At 45.0% G+C, this 18,772-nt stretch overlaps 1 protein-coding gene across 1 annotated transcript in view; it reads right to left on the reverse strand.

The window, feature by feature from the left end:
• Nucleotides 1-17,718, reverse strand: part of CRIP3 (cysteine rich protein 3) — a 28,442-nt gene extending 10,724 nt beyond the window's left edge. Inside the window, exons 1-3 of the mRNA XM_088442976.1 lie at nt 17,532-17,718; nt 9,457-9,551; nt 1,544-1,601 (exon numbers count right to left, since the gene is read on the reverse strand). Coding sequence (XP_088299102.1) covers nt 1,544-1,601; nt 9,457-9,551; nt 17,532-17,574 — 196 coding nt within the window. The 5' untranslated portion in view covers nt 17,575-17,718. The remainder of the gene's footprint in view (nt 1-1,543; nt 1,602-9,456; nt 9,552-17,531) is intronic.
• Nucleotides 17,719-18,772: the final 1,054 nt, after the last annotated feature.

Here is an 18,772-nt window from a genome sequence, read left to right on the forward strand (position 1 = left end):
AGTCGTCACTACCAGCGCCAGCCCTACACATGATCCTTATAGTGCCATGGGGAGGTTTCTGGGGTATCTCCTAGGTGAGTCAGCTCTCAGCTTATACGTGTGCTGTTATTATGTAGTACACTAATTTGTAATTATATGACCCAGAGTGGGGGCTACTATTATGTAGCAATAATTATTTTGGGGTGAGCGTTTGGGAGTGGGGCCCCCGAAGTTGTTCTGGCTGGACCTTTTCAGGGCATCACCACTTAATTCACATAGATATATTTTTCATCACTTTTCTAATTGTTTGTTTATTATTCATGTCATTTTAATTCTAATTATTTCTAATTTCATTAACACTTATTGATTTAGCCTTACACATCTATCCTTTACACTTCACTATCACCTTTTTTCCCCCTGTTCGTGTGATGCCCTGGGGATGGTCCTTGGCTGGAATTTATTGGGGTACCTTGCTTCTCGGGCGTGAACCCCTTAATGTTAGGGATGCCAGTATAGAGGAGCCTTGACGATGGCCTGGCGCTTATTCATATACCTGCAAATGTATGTAACTAATACCTCTGGATCTTTATTATCATGTAGGATTTAAGTATTTTTTGTTGACATTTCTGCAGTGTGCTGGAGGGAATCTTTTTTTCTATGGTACATGATGCAAGAGACCTGACCGAAATCACACAGATCTCTGAAAACGGTCAACTCAATTCGCCCTGCCCTCAGAACGCTCAGCCTACATGCCAACGCCCCTGTTGCACTCATTCAGCCACAGGTGGAGACGCAATTAAAAAAAACAGTCTAAGACTCTGACCCTTCCATAGCTGCGGAGCATACGCCGTGCTAAAAATCGCAGGATATGTCTGCAAAACAGAGCTGTGCGCGCAACTATGAATCAGCTCCAGGGGCTTTGCTGACAGTCATGGCAAGAACCCTCCGAGGGTTCCGCCGCTACTACTGCCACCCATGAGAAAGCAGCTGTTCTCTTACATCAGCTTTCACACCTGTATGTTTTATTTCACAGACAGATTTTAATGTATTTATAGAGCTTTTGGTGGAGCAGTTGGCTACGCCCCGGGTGTGTCTCCCAGTCTCCTGACACAATGTGGCATGTCCGTCTGCCGCAGGTTGTCAGACACTGTGGGGGGGGGGGGGGGGTAAGGTTTTCCAGTAACCTAGAACCATCACATGTGAGGAACAGATCATAAAGGTTGCGTCGCCTCAGTAACTGGAGTCGGTATTAATCTGCTGGTCTTATGAGCACTTCTCTTCACCTTAGTACAGCACATTCTGCACCCCGTGTTCACACATAAGTGATCCTCAAAAGATTGACACATGCCTAATGTTAGGATGAGGCTATGTGTGAAGAAACCCACTCTCTTTTAAGCCACCGAAACAGCCATATTGCTAGGTGTACATATGCTGATTACAGCAACATCTATTTCCAATATACACGCACATTGGCACGCTCCTGACTGTACTCTGCAACACAGCTTCCGCATGCTGAAACAGCATTACCAGTCTTTAAAAGCCATCAGTAAAGTAGGGCTCCTACCTTTCGGACCAAAGAGGACTGCGTAGCAGGGTTTGTGGCAATAAGGCCGTCCATCGTGCTAGAGAAGACAAAAAGAGGTTACTACAGCATATTCTCACAGACATCTACACAGTGACATAGGAGAAGGGGATCCCCATCACTTTAGTGCATCATAATCAAGGTTTACAGACGAGGCGATTCAGCGGCACCTGGAGCGGATACGATCACTGTTGGGATGGACCCTGCACTCTACGTCTGTATTTGTTACGATTTTTGGTTAGAGACTAATATTTATTTCAACAAGCCCCAGTTTAACAACAGTTATAGTTCTGAATTTAGGAATTCTATTTCTAAAATATTGACAGTAGATCTAGATTGCAAGCTCTCATGAGTCTTACCCTCCTCATTTATGCCAACATCTCTTCCCCAATGCCAACAAGGGCACTAAACCTTGGTGTTCAGACAGGGCTGCTTTCGAGAGTATTACAAATGTGCAGCATGGTTTATATAGCTTATATCCCATGATCTGCGATGTTTATATAGTTTGTAGTCCATGCTCTGCAATGTTTTGTACTGTAACTTTCTTGCACTTTTTTCTTGTATTGTTTGCAATGTCTCTGCCTATGTCCTTTGAAAGGCACCGCGGGCAATTGTGGGGCTATATACAAGAACAACAGTAATTCTTTAAATAGTGAAAATAAAGTGTTATTTTAAGTACAAAAAAAAAAAAAAAAAAAAAAAGAGAGACAAGCTACTGGCAGACACTAGACAGTAACACAGAGAGACATATGTTACACCGCACAACAATGAAAAGTTTCCGATGTGAGAATAGTTACTTCTAAGTGATTTCAGCATGCAGAGAATGAATATGACATGTAAAACGCTCAGTTAGCTCTGAGTTCCGAGATATAGCCCATTTATGACGATGTAGGGGTATTCCTAGTGAAGTGGGCAGAATGGAGAGAATCTTACCAGCAATCTGCGTTCCGCGCAGAGGGGGCGGGGCCTAATGACCCAATTAAATGAATCAGTTTTTTGTCCCCTCCCCTATTCAAATATATGCGATTCATGGGATTACCCACACAAGATAACTGTGGTGCACTGAGTGACAAGCATAGTGAGCCATTCCACCAAGACACTTCAGCAATGAAACAAAGATATCAGGGTAGGTGATCACTACTGTTGGACAGTGACAAGAGATGCCCCAGAAGAGGAGTACAAGCGACAAGCAAAGAGAAAGCACCCCCATGAATAGGCCACTATATTACATAGTACTTTCCTATGCTGCATGTATGTTTCGTATGCTGTATCTTTGTTTCGTTTTGTGTTCTTATTTGTGCTAGAAAAATAAATAACAGTTGTTTTAATTCAATCAAGAAATTATCAGATTTTAAAATAGCTTTTCACCATGACTATTTTACTAATGTACATACAGTATAGTGCAAGTAGTGTAGCTAAAAATATATAGCTAGTAAAAACATTCTGAAATTATTTTAGTTTTTCTTGACCTAAAGTTAGTAATGTATGACTATTTTTAGAAAGGAAACAAATTAAAAAAGTATTAATTTGTTGTACAGTGTATTATCAGCAGGCAATGAACAGTACAGGCAGAAACAGATGCCACTGGCAGGCGCTGGATGGTAGAGTTCTGAGACTGAAGCTACTGGAAGGCACTGGATGGTACAGCAGAGACAGATGCTATTGGCAGGTGCTGGACGGTACAGTACAGAGACACAAGCCACTATTAGGCATTGGATGATACATTAGAGACATCAGCTATTAGCAGGTGCTGGAGTACAGCACAGAAACACAAGCTACTGATAGACGCTGGACGGCACAGCACATAGACGTTAGCTATTAGAGGGCACTGGTAGGTACAGCACAGAGAAACAATCCAAAGGCAGGCACTGGAGGGTATAGCACAGAGAAACAATCCAAAGGCAGTCACTGGAGGGTATAACACAGAGGCACAAGCTAAAGGCAGGCACTGGAGGGTATAACACAGAGGCACAAGCTAAAGGCAGGCACTGGAGGGTATAACACAGAGGCACAAGCTAAAGGCAGGCACTGGAGGGTATAACACAGAGGCACAAGCTAAAGGCAGGCACTGGAGGGTATAACACAGAGGCACAAGCTAAAGGCAGGCACTGGAGGGTATAACAGAGGGACAAGCTAAAGGCAGGCACTGGAGGGTATAACACAGAGGGACAAGCTAAAGGCAGACACTGGAGGGTATAACACAGAGGCACAAGCTAAAGGCAGGCACTGGAGGGTATAACACAGAGGGACAAGCTAAAGGCAGGCACTGGAGGGTATAACACAGAGGGACAAGCTAAAGGCAGGCACTGGAGGGTATAACACAGAGGGACAAGCTAAAGGCAGGCACTGGAGGGTATAACACAGAGGCACAAGCTAAAGGCAGGCACTGGAGGGTATAACACAGAGGCACAAGCTAAAGGCAGGCACTGGAGGGTATAGCACAGAGGCACAAGCTAAAGGCAGGCACTGGAGGGTACAGCTGAGACAAGCTAAAAGCAGGCACTGTACAGTACAGCACAGAGACACAAACTGGACAGGTGCTGGACATTAAAAACACAGACACAAATTACTGAGAGGTGTTGGACAGAGGCATTAGGAATGGTTTTCCTGGACAGAAAGTCTAGTTGAATGGTGAATGGCAAAGGGGTTAAGTGAAGTGAATGTAACACTGTTTATACAGCAAGTTCATATAACTGCTGCAGAGCGTGGGACAGACTATGTGAATTAATGATCCCATCTATTTGGGACTGCATTACATTCCACACGTTACTTGTATAGGAGCCCCCACAGAGGCCCACGCTTCAACAAACATCAACAATAAATTGCATTACCAGCTCCTACTGTAACACAGCAATCCCACATTTCCTGTGCTCATCTATTCCAAGCCGCAGAAAATTAGGTCACTGTCAGGTTCTGTCAGCTGACCTAGGGCTTTGCCAAGACCCAGCAAGAGGGCTGTTGGGGTTATTTTATATTAGGTAAAGGTATATGAACAATGGCATGTCTGATACCTGACATTACAATGATTCCCAACGTCTGTTTCCACGTGTGACCTTTAGAAATAGATGTCCTGCCACCAGGAACATCATACTGACATTGTGCGGTCTATTTACTAAGCCGTGTTAGGAGACAGAGTGAAAAGTGGTGAGAAAGTGATAAGGTGCCAGCCAATCAGCTCCCAACTGTCATTTTTCAAACACAGCCTGTGAGATGACAGTTGGGAGCTGATTGGCTGGCACCTTATCACTTTCTTATCACTTTTTACTCTGTCTCCTAACACGGCTTAGTAAATAGACCCCTATGTTTGTCTGCCCCCATTCTCGGCTATCATGTACAATCTCATGTGTAATGGTTAGCATTACTGCCTCACAGCACTGAAGTCTTGGGTTCAATTCCCACCACAACCCTATGTGGCGTTTGTATGTTCTCCCCATGCTTGAGTGGGTATCCCCTGGGTACCGCATTTTCCTCTCACATCCAAAAATATACTGTTACATTAATTGGCTCTCAACAAAATAATTAGTAATAACTAGTGTGTATGTGTGTACATGCAGTAGGTAGATTGTAAGCTCCACTGGGGCAGGGACTGATGTGAATGGCCAAATATTCTCAGTAAATGCAGCTACATAAATGTATTGTGCTTCATAAATAACTTATAATAAATAAATAGGCACTCCGCATACAGTAGTCTCCCACTTCCACACAACAAGGCCACAGGCATACAACATTCAACCCCCCCCCCATGCAAAACAGCCAACCCTCTTTTCCACACAACCAAAACACAGGCATCCAGCAATCTTCATTTTCCTAGTGCAATACATTTAGCCACAATGCATGTAGTATGATGGCACAGTGGTTAGCAGTGATGCCTCGCAATACTGGGTCATGTGGTCCATTCTGTGTGAAGAGTGTAAGGCGTCCCCAGGGGAGGTGTTTAGTGGTCCGGTTTCCTCCCAAAGTCCAAAAACATACTTTATGGGTAGGTTGGTTGCAGACTAAATGACCCTAGTGTGCTTATGTTAGAGTATGAGAGAGTGCGCAAGCCTGTGTGTTAGTAGGGAATATGGATTGGAAGCTCCGAAGAAGCAGGATGTGATGTGTGTGTGTGTGTAACATTATATCTTGTGACATAAGCACTGGGGAAGTTGTTGTTGGGAGGTATATTTGCCCCAGGTTCTTAACTTGTGTGATAATTATTCGAGTAATGAGCAGCCTTAATTGAAAGACCAACTTAGTGTTCCCGCAAAGCTGGTTTCGCAAATCGCAGCACCCTGGCTGATTTTAAAGTGTCAAAATGCGCCTTGCCCTTATAGCAGCGCCACCGCTAAAGCAACTTGCCCTGTGTCGTCCCTATACGCAGGACCGCAGGTGGGAAAAGTTGAGGTTTCCGATCGTTGCCGGGTGAATAGATGCGCATGGCATCTATTCACAGTAAGGGGAGAGCTTGGGGGAAGCCCAACACTTTCATAAGTGCTGGGCATGCCCTCTAGAGTGAAAAATTGTGGACACACCCCCTTTCTGGGAGCATGCACGCAGAGAAGCCCCAGTCTGGTAGGACCACTACACCTTTGAGAGGCTGATACTCAGATATACCTTTCTTCCCCTGACCACTCCCCCTTTCTACTCGCTCATATTTTCAACTGTCTCTCTGCTATCTCTTCATGGATGTTCCAGCGATCTCTTAAACTTAATATGTCTAAGCTGATCATCTTCCCACCCTCCCACATAACCTCACTTCCCACTATTTCTTTATCAATTGATGGCACAACTATCCCAAAGTGAGCTGTCTGGACTCTTCCCTCTCGTTCAAACCACACATTCAGCACCTCTCACAGTCCTGTCGTTTCCATTTCAAAAATATTTCCAAAATCAGACCCTTTATCACCATAGAGGCAACTAAGACCCTCATCCACTCACTGGTCATCTCCAGATTGGACTACTGTAACCTCCTCCTATCTGGCCTCCCCAACTCCATTCTCTTTCCTCTCTAGTCTGTTCTGAATGCTGCTGCTCGGCTCATCTTCCTCTCCAAACGTTCTACATCTGTCTCTCCTACAAGCTCTCCACTGTCTCCCCTTCCCCTTCAGAACCAAATTTTAGGTTCTCACACTCACTTACAAAGCCCTCACCAATTCCTCTCCCATTTACATCTCTGACCTAATCTACCTTCACTCTCCCGCCCGCTTCGTTCAACAAATGAATGCCGCCTCTCATGCCAACTGATTACTTCCTCCCACTCCTGCCGCCAAGATTTTGCCCTTGCTGCTCCCCACCTTTGGAACTCTCCCTCTCACCATCAGACTCTCCACCAGTCTACAATCATTCAAACGAGTTCTCAAGAGCCACTACTTCATCAAAGCCTTCCAGTGCTCATCCTAACTTACTGCTACATGCTCCTTCCTCCCTGTCTACCCCATCTAATGTCACGCCTGCCTGTCTGCCCCTCCCCTTTAGAATGTAAACTTTTGTCATCAGGGCCCTCTACCCTCTTGTGCTTTTCATCTACTTCTTACTCCCAACTAGGACACCTAACACTTGGTTGCTTATGCTCTGTTGCATATTTGGGTGTTATGGTAACTAATGTAGCAATGTATATTACCAATATCCTTGTGGCGCCATATAAATAAACGATAATAAAAATAAAAGGTGTGTCAGTTTCTCTGGGCAGTCTCTCACTACCTGGGGAGCAGGTTGACAGACACAATCTGGCTTTATGCAAGTGCTGTATTTAAATGCTGTTTTGCGTGAGTTGGACATTAGGTCCTCCCATCCTTAGAGAAGGAGACTTCCGTTTAGTTAGAGCTGGACAGATTAGGATTCATTTTTAGGATTTTGTTTATTTTACAACACAAATAAAAATAGCTGCAGTTACTTATACCAAGGCCCTGAACTGGCTGCTGCATGCAGAGTGCGGCCGTTTACCCCAGGAAACAGCACTCCTTAACCTAATCTTACCTCACTCTCTCTTTATATCTATGGATAATTATTTTAAAACTACATTCCCACATATAACTGCTGGCCTCCCACCACCCCCTGATCTGTTCCTCCTCCCCCAGCCACTTAAACATGAACATTCTCCTGCATTCCAGCTGGTGGAGGAGCTCTGGGTTATTTTTAAGTTTTCTTCCTGAGATGTCAGATTGACCAAATGCCAACCTCAGGAATTTCCTCCATCTCACAGCAGAATTGTGTGTTCACTCACAGAGAGGCCGTCTCCTTCCAGGGATATACAATGTACAGATTCATAGATAGAAATATACACCACATACAGATATACTGTAATACTGTAGGGCCACACGATGTGCTGATTTACACACACCTTGCAAAATATTTAATTATATATATATATATATATATATACATATACATACACACACACACACATATATTACAGACTCAAAGATTATCCATATGTACAGATGCTTTAAATACACACATATCCTGTCCATTCACATCTCACAGGCTACAGGAAACCATGCTTGTAAAGTGACCCTGTCTATATTACACGGCAGGTTGCAAAGTGCAGGCAGTATTACAGACATCCCTTTATTTCTCATGCTTTAAGCTGCAATGTGCTCTAATGATCTCTTGTTAGTTCTAAAATAAATGACTGTTACGAGTCTGACCGTACTGCACACAGCAAGCAGGAGATCATTGTGTGGAGACAATGGGCATGAAGTCCACGTGTTGGTTGATTTACGGTTTCATCCTGGAATTTGCCAGCTAATCGCAAACAGAGTAATGAAAATGCAAGATCATTTGCCGGAAACCCTTCATTTGTCAGTTTACACTAAAGTTATATTACCAGAAACAAGTCACAGCGTGGGAACCAGTTGATTTTACGGGATCATGTACGTTTATCACTGGAAGAGGTCACTGCTGCCACTAATTGTGAATAACACGGTACATTGAGGATTTGTGGGATGGTAATCAGCCTCGAATAACAAAGAACAATATGGATGCGAGGACTCAAGTACATCAGATAAAAAATAAATAATAAAAAAAATCTCTTCCTAGCTTAATACCCAAAGAACTACTGTATCAGCTCTCCTCAAAGTAGAACATGGACTGTATGATACAACATAAGCGCTGGGTGTATTTCTGGGATACTGGTGGAACTATGAAGCCGAGATGTATCCAGACCAAGCGTAGGTCAGTGAAGTCAGTGAAGTCTGGCTTTGTGTGTGCTGAACACTGAACTGGGCAGTGGCAACATGAAGACAACCATGCCCATGCCAGGGGAAAGGATCACTATCCTGATGTCCAAACTGGACTGTGATTCTGTCACTTAGGACAAGCAGCTGATAAAGGGACTGATAACACAAGACTGACAGACATGACAGCACTTCTGTGTAATCGTCTGCAGACCTAAACAGATACGTGCCACGATGAAGAGTAACAACGTTGTGCTGAGTGAGGGACACCGCTTCCCACGTTGTGCAGCCTGTGTGCATGTATTCCCTAATCTCATCCTGTCTGTACATATCCCGTCTTTATGGGACAATATTGTTGTCCCGTCTGTCTTCAGTGCTCACACAGGTCTAAACACGTCTGACGCTCTCCCTAGACATTCACTCTCAAGCATCGGATTCCAAACCATCTCAGCACCTCTATGCAGCCAGCACTTATAAGGTGTGGGAAGAAGAATTCTTGGCGTCTCCTCCAGACAGTCGCGATACCTAGAAAATAAGCCTAGGCATCACTAGAATGATGTACCACTGATTGGTAATAAGTCAGGTTCCTAGAATAAAAGTATGTACAGTGCAGGTTAATGGGTGAAGGAGAAAGGTGTTGGACCAGGTAAGGAAGATAGAGAGTCTGGGACACCCAGCTATTCCGGCACTGATCTGATAACAGAAAGCAGGTCAGTGCCTCTCACCTGATGCGGGTCTTACCTCAGCATGGCCGCCAGCAGACAGGATCTTGTTGCAGAGCTCACATTTCAAGCAGAAACGGTGCCAGTTTTTCCCCAATGAGCTCACTTTCTCCGCTGTGTGAAAACAGAGACACAGAACATGCTGAATTATTTCTCTCGCAATCCTCTTATGTTTTATTTATATATAGTAAAATTGATGTGCGCTGATTACTCAGACAGTAACCACAAAACATGACGATTCTTTGAGAGAGCAAGTTCTCCTACATGTCCGCAAAGCGTGCTTCAAGATGGCTGCCCACTTTAGTCTGTGGACATACAGCCAGGTCTGTCTCTATTACGTGTGTCCTGAGAGTGAGGGGACATTGAGACAGCCTGTATTACGTGTGTCCTGAGAGTGAGGGGACATTGAGACAGCCTGTATTACGTGTGTCCTGAGAGTGAGGGGACATTGAGACAGCCTGTATTACGTGTGTCCTGAGAGTGAGGGGACATTATCTATATTACACGTGCAACTGAAAGGTGCAAAACTGGTCCAATAATAAGTATGGGGATGAGACATTATCCAGAACTGTCCATTTTACACCCTTTAATACATCAATATAATCCTGCCCTGCTATATTTAGTGCTGACTCTGTACTGGTGTGCCTAACCTGCACTTAGCAAGGCACACCCTCAGCCTATGCAACTCCTCCCCACAGCCAATACAAACTTTTGCAGACACTGCCAACAATTCTCAGGACAGGAATGATATAAAGCAACTGGAGTCCCATGGGTCATTATTCCATATCTGGTCATCTTTTGTTAGAATATGTAACAGAGTAAGAGCAATCCAGTCACGCAGTATATGGACTCAATCCAATTAGGTGTGAACTCCCTCGCGGCACAAGAGTGGCTGTACTCTTAGATTTTTCTTTGCAGCCCTACATATAAAAATGTGCAAGTCCGGTGGGAGATCGGCCGCATGCGGGGGTAGGGGGTGAATTGCGGTGCTGTTTCAGGAGTTTGTACACCGTTGCAACGGCAACTTGCCCCCTTCTCGGTTAATTGGATTGAGCCCTAATGTGTGATTGGATACTGAGTTAACGCAATGCAGTCTCACTGCCTATGTAGCAAGGTAGACTGATTCAATGGTGATGCAAGAGAGTGAGTGTCACACAGTCTTTGTAGCAAGTTAGTCTGTGATTGGATGGTGATGTCACAGAGTGAGCATAGTGCAGTCACACAGTTTATGTAGCAGGTTAGTCTGATTGGATGGTGATGTCACAGAGTGAGCATAGTGCAGTCACACAGTTTATGTAGCAGGTTAGTCTGATTGGATGGTGATGTCAGAGTGAGCACAATGCAGTCACACAGTCTGTGTAGCAGGTTAGTCTGTGATTGGATGGAGATGAGTGAGCGCATAGCAGATACAGTCTACATAGCAGGTTAGTCTGAGTGGATGGCATGCCACAGAGTGTGCACAGTACAGTGAAACAGTCTATGTAGCAGGGTAGTGTGTGACTGGATGGTTAAGCCACAGAGTGAGTGCAGACACAGCCTGTATTAAGTTAGTCGGTGATTGTATGGCAGCGATGAGCAACAGGCGGTCCACCAGTTCCTCACTGGAATGCACATTTTCAACAGTATCCAAAATATAGAGACTCCGTCGCAGACAATCTCTGCTAAAAACTAGAGAAAAAAAAGTAAAAAATGGCAAAGACCCAAATACCTGCACACACGTGGCTATGCCATAATAAGCAGAAACCGTACTCATAGCCCAAGAGGCTTCCACCGATCCGTCCCTACCAAGGTGCGCCAGATAGGAATAGGTTCAGAATCGAAATAAGCAGAAACCACCTGCACTGTAGCGGCAATCCCACTCATCGGGGGCAAATGGAAAGTATTAAATTAGAAAGTGATAAACTACCAGCCACTCAGCTCCCAATTGTCATCTTCCAGGCGGTGTTTGAAATATTACAGTTTATCACTATTCCAGAGCTTAGTACATCTGCCCCACATTAATGAACTCTCACAGTCTCCGACTATTTTACAGCCGCCAGAATAACACGACTTTAACGCAATATACAAGGATAATGTCTGCTGTTATCAAATGACACGGCATAATACATTAAGAAACACTTGAGACTGGGGCAGATGCTTACTAAGTAACAGGCATCACCAAATCGTGGTAACTAATTACAGAGTAACAGCATTATGGGACCTGGTCAGATGATGGGCAATTGACGCAATAGTACTGGATTATCTGGATCCATGACTGATAAAACATTTGATAAACTTTCATGAAAAAAAAAAAAAAATCATCCTTAAAATTGTGCATAATTCTATTTAAACACAGATATGCGACCTAGGGTCGCTGTCTATTTAATGTGTTAAAATGTTTTGCAATAGATACATATACTGTACATCTTGGGGTTAAAAAAAAACACCATGTCATATGTGCAGTAAGGGGCAGGATTACTAGTGACTGGCTGGAAGTTACGAGTGAGAGCTGGATTGCCTGATGTGCAGGGCTCTCATAGTAACACTGATCACAGCGATTACCAATAAATAATAAACTTATACACCGACGTGATACATCACAGCATGAGAGCTTGCGTGCATGGAACTGCCGGCTATCAGGCAGAATAGAGACGCAGAGTAATATGATTGAATAACAAGATATGTTGACATTACACGTTGCTAGAAATTTAGAAGATGGAATATTAAATATAAGAACATGCATATCATCAGCTTTAATGGCTGCATGAGCAAATGATATTTCACTGTTTCTGCCCCAACATGTCACGAGATCTGTTCAAGATGTAGAAACAGAGAATGTGCAAGAAGAAGGGTTAAATGATAATCAATTTCTCAACCAACCTCACATATCAGAAAACAAATATGGTTCAGATATGACATTGAACAGAGGCCCTGATTCAGAGCCGGACGCTCTGACAGAACGCTCGCTCTGAATCAGGGACGTCCTTCTGAATTTTTAGAGTGGCCACCCGGCCGCTTGTATAGCTGTGGGTGACCACCCACAGCTATAGCGAGCGGCCAGGAAGATGGTCGCGATGGTCAAGACCATCGCGACCATCGGGCTTGCGACGAGACCCTTGTGGTAGGGTGTCGTTGCCACAAGCCCTGGAGTGCTTTTGGCTCTATCAGAGCCGAAAGCACTCCCACTGACATCACTTGTGATGTCAGTGGGACCGGCCCCAGACGGTAGGCGTGGGAACGCCTCCGTCTGGGCAGGCACGCCCCCAGCACGCCCACCAAAGGGGGCGTGCTGTCACTCACCATTGACAGCACGCCCCCTTTGTAGCGAGACCCATAGCGACGGCTTGCCCGTCGCTATCCGGGTCTCGCGCATGCGCACAACGGCGCCGCCTCCGTCGTGTGCATGCACACTGGGCCAACATCGACCCGCTTGCAAGCGCTCAGCACTCGCAAGCGGGTCTGAATTAGGCCCAGATTACCAAACCGCAGCACAGGAACATCGTCTGCCTCCAGAAACTGCTTCACCCCCAAGATCCTCAAAGCAGCCAAACTGTGGAAGGCTGACGATGAGGTGTGAGGTACAGGTGTAATAATAGGAAGTAGTGGTATACAGTATACCTGATTGTAAGAAAAGGGATGCAGGTATATGTTAGGAATGGATGTCGTATATATTTGTCTGTAAGAAGGGTGCAGGTATATGTTAGGATGTAATAACACACAGTACGATTTTCTTCAGTCCTGTAACTTAGCTGTATTACAAGCACAACACTATACCAGTAGAGTCTTCTCCTTTTCATCTCCCTTGGATTGGGATAATCAGTTGGATACTGCTTTCTTGTCCGCTGGATATTCGTATAGGGCTATATCTCTTTTTATCGCATACTAAGACTTCCATACTTTACGGGAACATTCACCACCGGCATTACTAAATGGCAGACCTGCTTTCCAAAACTAACGGGAGTCTAATATTTTGCGCACGCTAGAATATTCCCTTCGAACATTGACTGATACGACCTATAGAGAGATGTTCTACAGACTATTTTATAGGGGTTATCTTTCTCCCAAGCGTTGTCACCTAATCTGTATCACAACCTCCTCTGTGTCCAAAATGTACCCATTTGGAGGCATCTTTAGAGCACTGCCTATGGGACTGTAGGGCCATATTCAATCAGATGCCTGTTTTTTTGCGAAAATTTTGCCTAAAAAAAAAAAAATTAGCCAAATTCATTTCAAGGACAATTTTGCCTAAGCGGAAATTGGATGCATTGAATTCTCCAATCAATAGCAGGTGAAAAGATGTGCAAAATCTTTATTTTGGGGTGCAAACGTGGGGAAATGACTCAGAACCCTTGGGACAGCCCCCCAAAAAGACATCTGAAAAAAAAAAAAACCCCTAAGAACACCCTAAAAAAAACCATGTCATTTTTGGGGTAAAAATTAAAAAAAAAGAAAAAAGTGCAACAGGTGGATTTTTCACGTTTTTTTAAAAGTTCACTTTAGAGACATAAAAACATGCTAGCACCCATTTTCAAGTACCTCAAATTTGACTGGACTACTTATTTCCCCCCAAAAATACTGCGTAATGCTATTCTTCACCACTTTTACAAAGACGCTAATAGCAAGCAATTTACACAACTTAAGTACCCCAAACACATTTATTAGGGCTATTAGTACACATCTACATTGATTCCCTATGTTAGTGCATCTGTAAGAAGGGTGCAGATATATGGAAAGGTGTAATAACGGGAATTACAGTATCTACTTGAGTGTACGAAGAAGGGTCCAGGTATATGGTGGAGTGTAATATGTGTGATGCAGATGTATGATAAGGTGTATTGTGGGGGGGTCCAGGTATATGTTAGTGTATAGTAACTGGAAAAGACAGTATATACTGGGGTATAAGAATAGGGGGTAGATATATGTTAGGGTGTAATATGGAGAGCACAGGTATATGTTCGGGTAGAATAATGAGAACTGATGGTATATATTGGGGTATAATACAGCAGATACATGTATGGTTCTAATAAAGAGGTATAGATTCATATTATGGTGAATTAATGGGGTGCAGTTACTTACAGTGTAAAAGGGGGTACAGGGTGTAACAATTGGAGAACCAGTACATATGAGTGTGTAACAGGTACAGTAGGACACAATCACATATCATGGTGTAATAGGTGGGTGCAGTTAGGGTGTAATAATGGAATCTCTGGTACTCATCAGGGTGAAATAATGGAGGTATTGGTACATATTGGGGGTAATATTAGAGTGTGAGTACTTAGGGCCTGATTCATTAAGGATCGCTATTGCAACAGCGTATGCAGTTGGCCAATTGTTGCGTACTGTGCATGCCTATGCTTCGCAGTGCACGAAGGCACCACTGCGATCACACAGACCACGTAGAGCCATCAGGTCAGTCTGCTGTAATTCTGCGTGAGAGGCTGATGTTACTTGATGGTACCGATGTATACGCAGGACTGCAAGGTATTACAGATGTGAGATAGCGGTAGTGGGCGTCTCTATGCTGGCTGTACGACGGCATCACGATTGCATTCATTAGTACATTTTTGCTGCAGACCTGCGTGCGATTACGGAGCTGCGATCACAATAGCAATCCTTAATGAATCAAGCCCTTAGTCTGTAATAGGGTGGGAACAGGTACTTATCAGGCGTAATAAGCAGGTGCAGGCATTCATCAGGGGGTAATTAGGGGTGTAGGTACTTTTCAGTGGGTAATAAGTAGTAGCAGATACTTAGGAGGGGAACAATGTAATTACCAACCAATTTGGCAATTTTCCTAATGATTGATAGCACACGATATACAGTAGTGCATACACACTAAAAAAAAAAATCACTGTTCCTATCTGAACGAGATGTCTGTTCAGGAGATCTTGAGCTACCAATCATGTCCCTGTACACACTACACATTATCAATAACATATCCTTCAAATATATCGCATCGGCTGTGCAACACGGCCACAATATATCTGTACTGCAAGTCGTTGATAGATGAATTGGGTGCCTGTACACAATTAGGGGCATATTTACTAAAGTGTGGGTTTTTAGAAGTGGAGATGTTGCCCATAGCAATCAATCATATTCTTCTTACCTAGCACCTTCTAGAAGATAACAACTAGAATCTGGATGCTATGGTCAACAGCTCCACTTCTAAAAACCTGCACCTTAGTAAATATACCCCTTAAAGATAGTCGGGACAAAATAGAGTTGATGGTCTCTAGACACAGTGTATCATCAAGTGTGTACCCACCATTAGAGTGGAACAAGTGGGTGCAGATACGAAGTGTGTAATAAGGGGGGTGTAGTAACTAGGTACTTATCAAAATGTAATAATGAAGTGTTGATACTAGTTACCTAATTGAATGTAATATGGGGGTGCAGATAAATAAAGGGACATAAGGATTGGAGAGGGCATAGCAGGGAGTAATGATGTGGGAGAGGGCTCAGGGAAATAGCAGGGTGTAAAGATGTGGGGGTACTCAGACATGCTGGAGTTTGGGGGGGGGGGGTAAGAGACATACCACAGTGTAAAGATGTTGAAGGGCTCAGGTACACACTGGGGTGTAATGGTGTGGGGGTTGTCAGAGGCAGCAGGGTGTAAAGATGTGGGGGCATAGACTAACTGGGGTATAATGGCGGGGGGCTCAGGAAGATACTGGTGAGTAATGGTGGGGGGTCTCATGGACGTAGCTGGGTGTAATCATGTTGGGGGGGCTCAGGGACATAGTGGGTTGTCATGGTATGGAGGCTCTGGCATACTGGGGTGTAATGGAAAAGGGGGGGCTTAAATACATAACGGGGTGTAATGATGTGGGGGGAGCTCAGTGACATACCAGAGTGTGATGTTATATATATATATATATGTGTGTGTGTGTGTGTGTGTGTGTGTGTGTGTGTGTGTGTGTGAGGGGGGGGGGGAAGGGGGGGTTCAGGGATATAAAAGAGTGCAATGATGTTGGTGGTCTCAGGGACATAGTGAGGTGTAATGATGGGGGAGGGGTGCCTCAGGGCCACAGCCGGGTGTAATGATGTGGGGGGCTCAGGGCCACGGCCGGGTGTAATTATGTGGGGGGCTCAGGGCCACGGCCGGGTGTAATTATGTGGGGGGCTCAGGGCCACGGCCGGGTGTAATTATGTGGGGGGCTCAGGGCCACGGCCGGGTGTAATTATGTGGGGGGCTCAGGGCCACGGCCGGGTGTAATTATGTGGGGGGCTCAGGGCCACGGCCGGGTGTAATTATGTGGGGGGCTCAGGGCCACGGCCGGGTGTAATTATGTGGGGGGCTCAGGGCCACGGCCGGGTGTAATTATGTGGGGGGCTCAGGGCCACGGCCGGGTGTAATGATGTAGGGGCTCAGGGACATAGCGTGGTGTAATGATGTAGGGGCTCAGGGACATAGCGTGGTGTAATGATGTAGGGGCTCAGGGACATAGCGTGGTGTAATGATGTAGGGGCTCAGGGACATAGCGTGGTGTAATGATGTTGGGGCTCAGGGACATAGCGTGGTGTAATGATGTTGGGGCTCAGGGACATAGCGTGGTGTAATGATGTTGGGGCTCAGGGACATAGCAGGGTGTAATGATGTGGGGGGCTCAGGGACATAGCGTGGTGTAATGATGTTGGGGCTCAGGGACATAGCGTGGTATAATGATGTTGGGGCTCAGGGACATAGCGTGGTGTAATGATGTTGGGGCTCAGGCACATAGCGTGGTGTAATGATGTTGGGGCTCAGGGACATAGCAGGGTGTAATGATGTAGGGGCTCAGGGACATAGCGTGGTGTAATGATGTAGGGGCTCAGGGACATAGCCGGGTGTAATGATGTGGGGGGCTCAGGGACATAGCAAGGGTGTAATGATGTGGGGGGCTCAGGGACATAGCAAGGGTGTAATGATGTTGGGGCTCAGGGACATAGCGTGGTGTAATGATGTTGGGGCTCAGGGACATAGCGTGGTGTAATGATGTGGGGGGCTCAGGGACATAGCAGGGTGTAATGATGTGGGGGGCTCAGGGACATAGCGTGGTGTAATGATGTTGGGGCTCAGGCACATAGCGTGGTGTAATGATGTTGGGGCTCAGGGACATAACACATCTCACTCACCGAAGTAGACAGCAGTGTGACAACGCGGACAAACCGAACTCATGGCGGCGTCTGGTCCGAGATGGAAGATGTACCCGTCTCACTGTGGATGTGTCTGTGTGACCGGCCGTCACTGTGATGTGAGTGCACTATACACACCGCACATATACACAGACACAGCCTGACTGTCTGACTTATTTAGACGGGACCAGCAGACCGCGCCCACCTCATGTAACTCCGCCTGTGACACGCCCCCTCCTCCCACGGACACGCTTTCATTGTTCTCCCGCCCATTCTCTTCTTCAGTGGCACTATATTATATATACATTCAACATTTAGCACACTATACAAAACTAAACATGACTATGCACAATACAGAGATATTTTTTATATCTATCTATATATATATATATATATATATACACACACACACACACACACATAAATATACAGTATATACAGATATGTCCTTCCTCGTCAATCCTCCACGCGTTATGAGTCGCGTCTCACAGGACGCATAAGGCTGCTGGCTCCTGTGCTACTTGGCTGTCTTATTCGCAGTACGAACACATCAATCTAATTATCTTTAAAATCAATGACTAACCCCCTGGACCTAGAAACATGAAAATCGGGGAGTATATTCCTTCCATGATGTAAGTGATACACTAAGAAGGGATTTTTTCTAAATTGAACTCCTAGGGGGGTGAAAAAGGATAAAATGTTTCCCTCCCATGTGCAATGTCCTGACTGACTGTCTCATCGTGGCTACAGCACAGTTCATATTCAAACACCAACTGTCATCCCAAGTGCTGCCACACATCACTCACTGGCAGTTGGTGCGGCTCCTCTATTTGAATGGTGAGGGAGGTGAATGTGTTACTACAGAGGTGAGAAAGGAAAATGTATTACTACACAGGGAGGGGAATGTCAAATGTGTAACTATGGGGTGAAGGAAGGGAATGTGTTACAACACGGGTGAGGGAAGGGAATGTGTTACTACAGGGGTGAGCAGGGGTACTGTGTTACAACTGAATTGAGGGAAGGGTATTATATATATATAAACTAATGTCTTAACCTACTCATCAATGTCCAGCCCAAACCCCTGGACCTAGAAAATTGTAATTCAAGGAGTATATGCCTTCCATGATGTAGGCACCCACTAAGCAGGGATATTTGGAAGTTCGACTCCTAAGGGGGTGAAAAGGGATAAAATGTTTTTTCTTGACCAAGGTGATTGGGTGACAAAGCAACAAGACTCAAGT

This window comes from Taudactylus pleione, unplaced genomic scaffold, assembly GCF_031769625.1.
Source record: "Taudactylus pleione unplaced genomic scaffold, aTauple2 ptg000320l, whole genome shotgun sequence".
In the NCBI taxonomy this organism is placed as follows: domain Eukaryota; kingdom Metazoa; phylum Chordata; class Amphibia; order Anura; family Myobatrachidae; genus Taudactylus; species Taudactylus pleione.